The sequence below is a fragment of the Nematolebias whitei genome, chromosome 21, assembly GCF_014905685.2.
Source record: "Nematolebias whitei isolate Nwh7 chromosome 21, NemWhi1, whole genome shotgun sequence".
Taxonomy (NCBI): domain Eukaryota; kingdom Metazoa; phylum Chordata; class Actinopteri; order Cyprinodontiformes; family Rivulidae; genus Nematolebias; species Nematolebias whitei.
In genome coordinates, this window is record NC_056518.1 from 32,573,650 (window position 1) to 32,582,003 (window position 8,354).

Genomic DNA, 8,354 nt, shown 5'->3' on the forward strand with positions numbered 1-8,354 from the left:
CGGTTTAGTTTTTGACGGTTCTAAAATAACTGCTACAACAACTTAATGAAGTCTTAATATTTCAGCTCGAGACAATCAACATTTAAGCTGCTTGTCGGCTCAGCAGCGTTTCTCAGGAGCTGAATAAACGGGTCTCTTGGCAAGGAATTGAGTCCAGTCCGTTCCATTTATACGAGTTGGAGGAACCTTCAAATATCCTGCAAAGACCGTTGGTGTCAGCATCTGGAGTCAGCACAGCTGGATTATTCCCATAAAATGTGCTGATAATAACTGCAATCTTAGAAAGGTTTCGTTTCATTAAAGCAGGGGTGTCCAACGATTTCATAGGTGGGACAGAGCTGTCTAGATGAAAGGACTCGTGGGCCAGAAAAATTCGAATTTAAGAAAAGAAATACAATTTAAAAAGCGTGATTTATTTCCCCCCTCATTTTTAAATTCTCAACAACTTGAACAATATTTTGGAGAAAGGCTAAAAGTTTAGTTTAAATCATTGTAGCTCCAGAACGTTAGGAGTCTCATTAACATTAACTTTTATTTAAAGAATTTAATTTATTAGATTTTTTAGGTCTATTTGTGTTCTTGCGCTTGGAAAGTTCTTTTTGTTTATTTTCAGAGACAAAAGCCTAAAATGAGTAGCTGTTCTTTAAAAAAGGGGGTGGAGCTTTAAACACCATCCATGGTCCAAACGGGTCATTGAAGTTCTGAAAAACCGTCCTGCTGGGTCACTAAAACATTCAGGTTTGAAGGGACACTGATAACGTTGATCAACTTGTATGTCGATGATATCGCTTTATATTCTTTTAAAATGTCCAGTTTCTCCCCATCGATTATTTAATCAACTGAAATCATTTTCTTTGAAAACACTTGTTATATTTAGCCAAGTTTTATGAAATATTATCCAAAATGTTACTTTTTGGTAGGTCAGTGAAGGTTTGTTGTAGGATAAAGGGATTAATTATAGATAAATATTTGTACTGTACTTAGTATCGCACATTTTGAGAAGATTATTTTAATCTGTTTTACTGTTAAAACTAAAAAAATTTAAACTAGGGATGCATGATATGCCGGTATGTTAAAACTTATTTGGCCGATACTGATATTTTTATATACGTTCCTTTGTCAGAACGTATCTCTCGTATTTAGGTTTATTTGCTACAAAAGTTGCGTAACATTTGTAAGAGCTGGTGACATATATTCAGTAACAGCCATATGATATACATAGCACTTTGACTTATATTAAATGAAAAGTGTTAAATGTTATTTATTAGCATTAGTCACCTGCGAAGCTGGGGGTCGCCGGTGCCCATGTCCAGCAATCACTGTGCGAAGGGCGGGGTACACCCTGGACGGGTCGCAAGTCCATCACAGGGACACATAGAGACAAACGAGACAAACAACCATTCACTCTCTCTCTCTCACCTAGGGACAATTTAGAGTTACCAATCAGCCTAACATGCATGTTTTTGGTCTTTGGGAGCTAAACTGGAGTACCTGGAGAAAACCCACGCATGCACGGAGAGAACATGCAAACTCCACCCAGAAAGGCCCCTGGACCGGGGTTTGAACCAAGGACCTGCTCGCTGAGAGGCAGCAGCTCTACCAGTTGCGCCACCGTGCTGCCCCTCTTGAACCTGTGGGTCCAAATTATACCATTCTTTAATTGCGGTCGTGGACCGAATCAAATCACTCCAAGGGCCGCAAATGGCCCTCGGGCCACACTTTGGACATCCCTGCATTAAAGAAGGTGAAATAGAATTTCATTGGAGTTGAATGAAAATAATATTTTCTAAACGAACGCCAGTAGAAATGTTTTTTTCTAAGATGTAGGAATTCATTTTATTCTTTAATTTTCCTGTAAAATGTATTTCAAACCGTCCCAGTGGATAAAGAATGAAGAAGACGAGTTACAGACTTTTAGCTCCAGATGAGGGATTACGGCGTGCATGTTGCGCTCCATGTTTTGTGATTGTGTGCACGTGGAGGTGGTGGCGTGTTGTGTGCGTCAGGAATCAAAGGGCGCCCTTGTTGGAATGAGAAGCAGATGTTGGAGGAATTCTCCTGACTGCAGCAGTTTTGTTTTCATGCCTCGGCTCCGAGTGCTGCCCGGCTCCATCTCCCCCTCCTGCCGTCTCCTTTAGCTGCGTTCTTCTTCTTTAGCTGTGACGCTCCGTACCTGAAGGTGACGCTACATCGTGTGGTGACGGTCTCATCCGTGGGCCTCTTCATCCTCACAGTTCTGTGCATCTTGAGCTCGTCAGCTGTTGGAGACGGACTCTGACGTCAGCGGAGGGAACGAGCGAGGAGGAGCGGTGAAGCTGTGACCAAAGTCATCTCTGATTTTACTACGAGCTGGTGGTGTCACGCCCGGGGCCACGCTGACGTTGCTTTTGACCGACAGGACCTTTTGTATCGGACTTTTGCTTTAAATTCACTTTAACTTGAAGTCAGACCACTGTCCCCATCAGATAGTGACGGAGCGTCTGGACTTTCCTTCTGCGCTGATGCTTCTTGTGGAGTCTAGACGTGACTCAGAACCTCGGAGTCCATCGGTAATGATCACAGGTTGTGAGCGTCTGCTCCCTCCGTTCAGCGCTGCAGTGACGCTGTCAGTGCAGTTTAACCTGATTCTGTAGATCATTAGTGGGAACTTGATGTGTGAAGCTCCACTCCGTCTACTTGTGACTACATAAAATAAGTTTACTTGCTGCTAAAGTCAACGGATATGTCTTTGTATGGTCCATGCAGATAACGGACTTTAGAAATCAGGCGGGTCACGATAGACGGCGCCAGTTTCTTCACTTTCTTCATCAATGTGTATTTTTCATTTATCAGCGTTTAACAGTATGAGCCTGGAGTCACGTGCACATTAAACTGCTCGCCCCTCACAACTGAGAGTCATTAGGATCTTGTTTGACGTTAAGCTCTTCCTTCACCCCATCTCAAACCACCTCTGTCCAAAATATGAACGTTTGGTCCTGAAACGCACGAGCTTCTCTCGTCCTGGAGGTTTGGTGAGTCTCGTCCCGAAGCCTCAACTCAGCAAAGTGTGGAGGTGAACCTGAGACCTTCTCGCTGTGAAGCGACAGCTCTACGGCTGTCCCGTAAAAACTTGTTCTTCAGTTTGATCAAGCTGCTGAGTGGAGGAGAACTTTTAAGTGTCCAAAATAAACATCTGAGGGACAGGAAGCTTTCATTCTGATCAGTACGCTGTTATTGATCATTTTACATAATAACTTTAATATTAATAATAATAATGTTAATAACTGCCATCTGAGCACCATCAAACTGAGTGAAGGTGCTTTTTATAAGACTGAGTTTGTTGCAGCTCCTCAGACTGAAGAAGTCCTTTGGATGAAAACGAAACGTTTCAACAAACAGAATCCATCCAGAGGACCCGACTCAACTTTGTTGGATTATTTTACCTGGATTATTGAGCACGAGTCAGGATATTTTGAATGTTTTAATTTCTTTTATCATCTAGTTATTGCATCATTCTGGCCTTTTAAATTATTACAGTATTAAAATACAGTAATAATTCAAAAAGGGATAGACATTTTGTTTTCTTCAAAACGACTCCTTTTCATTCAGAACTTTTGTTTTATGTCAACTTGTGACATATATATTTTAAACTGTAAATGAATGAAATAAAAAATAAATCTTATAATAAATTTAATAAAGTTGTACTAAAACTAAATTATGTTTGATTACTGAAGCGCATATTTGCTCTGCATTTTTAATGGGAGTTGATTAATCTGCTTCTAATAAACATTCTATGATGTTCTACATTAATTATTATTATTATTGACCTTAATTAACCAGATGCCACTGAGATCACAGACCGTCTAAACAAATGTGTTTTTGGACTGTGGGAGGAAACTGGAGTTGCTGTGAGGCACCAGTGCTAACCACTGATCCACCGTGCTGCGAGGATCAGGGCAGGTGTTATTTTATATCAGTTTAAACATGTCTTGCTTTGAAGAGTATTTATAATGATAAACATTTGTTAAATTTAAGTACACTTCTCCTAAATAGAAAGCAGCTGGTTTGATCTTGATGTGTTTGCAGTGAGGGGAGGAGCTTTACTTGCCGTCAGCCTAGCTGTCGGACAAACGGGGCGTGGCCTGAGAGCAGGAGAGCCTGTCTGTGTTCATGCTGTGTGTGCTTTCGTCCCAGCGTTCAGATGTTTGTGGTGCGTTCAGTGCAGGTCAGCAGCAGCAGCAGCCTCCTGAGCGGCTGCGTGCCTGCCATGCTGTGCATCCACTGAGCAGCCTTAATGAGAACTGATGGTGCACGTCAGCAGTGCGAGGATTTATGACCGCATCGCCCACAATGCTCCTCGTCTCTGCAGAAACGAAGCAGCGTTCAGTTCAGTTCCTCGTCGGTCATTAAAAAAACGGACTTTGCAGCTGAAGCCCCGTTCTGCAGACGAACATCTTTTATGGTTTTCACAGCTTTGCTTTTGGTTAAAGTTCAAATTAAAGTTTCTAAGAGCCATTGTTTCACATTTTCAAAGTAACAATGTGTGACTTAAGTGTTTTTTATTAATTAACTTAATGTTTTTTATATTCTACATGGGTGCAGTGCAGAGCCCAGTGGCTACAGAATTGAGTAGAAGTACCTCTGAAGTGGCACCATCTTCTAGAACCATGTTTTATCACTGAAGCCGTTAATATTTCTGCAAATATCTCATGAATCATTGGACAAGTTCAACTGAATCTCAGAACAAACCAACAGATCCTGCATTACAGCATGAAGTTCTGCATGACGTCATTTAATTACAAGGTTTGACCAAATGAGTTTCTTCTCATCCAAAGATGATCTGAGTCTAAACTAAGACGAGGAAGGTCACGTGCATTTCTTCAACAAACCGGCTTTTGTTTTTCCCCGTGTAACGTGACCCTGCTGAGTATCATCCTCTCTGTTTTCACTGGCAACACGTCTTCAAGGTGAGCGTGTGTCTGCAGGAAGAGGCGATCATCTCAACTGATTGTTCTTTATCATTCTTTAGTCTGGACTGAGACGTTCCAGAACCGTTGAAGGTCTCGCATGAGCTCGGCTCGACCTGGCTGTACCTCGCTGCTGACAGGGCAGCTGCGTGGCTGGAAGTGTGTGCGTTTGTTACGAGCACACGATACACGCCTGGCTTGGTTTTTTGGTGTCTGATAGTGTTACAGCGTCCAAACACAGCAACTTTTTGAACGTTCATAGCTCGCCTGTGAGCATCTCGTGATGTTTGTACCTCGTCACGGAGCGAAGGGGCGTAACTGGAAATACCTCCGTCCATCCCCGAATGTTTTCATCACAATAACTTCAAAAATAAGTGAAGTACCAGCTTCCATTTTGGTGTGTGGCTGCATCTGAGCATAGTAAAGTTTCCATTGGAAAGTTGGGTTGCCCCATCAAAATCCAAGATGGATGCCACCGTATATGTATGTAAACTGGCCACCCCGATCAGTTGAGGAAACTATGCTTTCTAGTTTTTATATTACAAAAAAGTATAGTTTTTTGGGGTGGCTGATGATTAATCCATAGTGGCCAAGGCCACCGTTGGCCACCCCCTGGCTCCACCACTGCACCAGTTGGTGGATAAAATGGCTCCCTCCGCTCTCCAGGACCTCTGCACTGAAAACAAAAACCTCCCTCTGTTCTTCTCCACAGTGTAACTCCTCCCCACTGGAATATCTTGCTTCAAAAACATTTAGGTTTACTTACATTCCCTGTTCCATTCCAGTCCAGAAAAACACTCGAGTCCAAAGCTACAAACGTTCACTGTTCAAACCCCTGAGTGACGGGACGTCGGGGAACTGCTGGTGGTTTGGAGCAAACGTATCGTACCTCTCACGAGGACCACAACTCCTTCACTTTGTTGCCAGAAATGATGCATGTGCTGTTTTATATTATTTCTACAATAGTGGATAAATAAACTTAAAGTTTAGAAACAAGTTTAGAGTTCTGTTAAAAAGAGTTTTACTTTGGATGCAGGCTGCTCCATTCTAAATCCTTGTCCTGTGTCTCCACAGTGTTTGCAACTCGGGCCTCCATGCACGCTCTTCTGAGCGCTGCCTGGCCTGCTGAGCCCACACTGGTGTCTGTTCTGGGCTGCAGCTGAAGCACGACCACAGAGACTGGACGGTGGTGCCTGCGGGGGTGGAGGTGGGTCGTCGCAGGGCCCAGAAACCTCGGCGGCAGGCATTAAAGGCCTGTGGTGTCTCGGCCACAGAAACATGAACAAACTGAACTTCCACAACAACAAAACCATGCAGGACCGCCGCTGCGTCTGTGTCTTTCTGCCCAATGATGACACGCTCGATATCATCGTCAATGTGAGTAGACGGATTGTTTTCTACATGAAATCAATGTTCAGATATAAACAAACTGCTGTTTCGCTGTTCTGCAGTTTTTAATAGAATTCAATCGTTACGGAAATTTTGGCTATTACCGATAATGATACTGGGAGGGCCAGGCGAATGCTGATAACTGATATATTGGTTGAAAATATTTGAGCTTTGTCCACCCCCAAGGAATAAACAACGAGTGGGGCGGGGCTTGTGTATTTAGCGCTGCTGTTAGCAACCATGAAGCTAAGCTAATCAGATCCAGGCTGTCCCACAGCAGGTTTACAAGTGGAGCACTGGTCATAAAACCAGTCGTCACAACGTGTGTTCACATTTTCTGTCCTCCTCTATTCACCGTAAATTTAAGTGTGTTACAAAAATATAAATTAAACAAAGAAACACCTTCCTGTTCATCGTTTAAACAGTCACGTATGTTGAAGGTCTGATTAGCAGAGTTTATTTGATCTTTGTTGAGAAGTAACTAATGACAAGCGGGTTGGAGGATTGAAGAGGATTTATTTTTGTTGATTTATTTTACACATCACTTAAAACTATGTTCTAATCAGCAAAATCTGCTACACAATTTTGCTCCCTGCTTCGGCTGTACTGAAAGTGAAACTTAAGTGAACGGCCATGACTTTAAAGTAGCACCCTCTGCTGGATACATTATACAATTACACCATTTGCAAGTAAGGACATGGCTGGTTGTTTTTTTAAAGAGACGTCTCGTTGCTTGTCGTGAGCTAAGCTACTCTGACTTCAGCTGTTATCTACTGACCTGTGTCCTCCCCGCACAGGTCAGACACCTGTTTACAGGCGCGCATGTTTACCCCCTCACCTCTGTCTGTTGTCATGGTTACGTGTCCGTTGGACACGCACTGACTTATGATGCTAATCTGTTGTCTGTTCAGATAAATAACTTTATTAACTGAATTTTTATGTCTGTGAATGTCTCTGTTCAGTGACCTGAGACGACTTCTGTTGTGATTTGGCGCTTTATAAATAAAACGAACTGAAGTGAATATATGTATATTTTTAGCATCATGTTGGGATTCTTGCAGCTTTGAGGAGCTAAAGACATTTTACAAAAGGCTGACGTGCAGAGAAAAGTGTTTGAATGGTTTTAACAGTGAATATCGGTAGTGGTGATCTTTTATGAACTCCTCCGGTGAAACTAAACCCTGTGTATGACGTCATAGCAGCATGAAGAGCATAAAGCCAGAGGTAGTCTGGTAAAGTTTATGTGATTCCTTTTGGTTGTGTTTTGTGTCTGAATGTTGATGCTCTTAAAAAACTGAAACTTCCCCCCCAAGGTGAAGACTTTGTGCCAGGAACTTCTGGTCCAGGTGTGTGACCTCCTCAGGCTGAAGGACTGTCACCTTTTTGGACTCAGCATCATTCAGAGTAAGACTTCTCTTCATCGCAGACATTTTGTTTCCTCAGATTGCTGTTGCTTCATTTGATTAAACTCAGCCTGTTTTTGATAAAGTGGAGATGCGTTAGTTTGTTCTGCTAAAAGGATGTGATCCAAGTCTTAATGAACAAATACTAGTTATGGTTTACTGTAACTTTATTTTTGTTATAAGGACCAAACTGGACCCAGTTTATGCATGTTCTTTTACAAGCTTGTAAGATTCCTCATTTCAAGTATTTTAAAGTATAACTGTCCTTTGCTTTCTTGGACACGTTCCCTGAGACAACATGAGCTTCCTTCAGGCTGTCGGGTTCATGAACCTAAAGAACCTCATACCTGGAGCTTTAGTTGATCTAGAACTGGGCAGGAAATCAGGATGTGGTGTGATTAGGTTTCTAAACTACAACCACAATAAAACATTGTTGTTTGGTGTCAAATGTAAATAAAATATAATACAAAGATTTGTACATGTCATAAACCCATGTATTAAATTCACAACCTAGTAAACATGTCAAATGTTTTAAGTACAAATTGTTCAATTTTTCATTGAAGAAAAAGAATAAAAAATAAATATATATATATATATATATATATATATATATATA

General features: G+C 41.8%; 1 protein-coding gene across 1 annotated transcript in view; it reads left to right on the forward strand.

Annotated features, from left to right (window-relative positions):
* The first annotated feature begins 6,107 nt into the window (after nt 1-6,107).
* Nucleotides 6,108-8,354, forward strand: part of frmd6 (FERM domain containing 6) — a 24,492-nt gene continuing 22,245 nt past the window's right edge. Inside the window, exons 1-2 of the mRNA XM_037695539.1 lie at nt 6,108-6,323; nt 7,649-7,739. Coding sequence (XP_037551467.1) covers nt 6,225-6,323; nt 7,649-7,739 — 190 coding nt within the window. The 5' untranslated portion in view covers nt 6,108-6,224. The remainder of the gene's footprint in view (nt 6,324-7,648; nt 7,740-8,354) is intronic.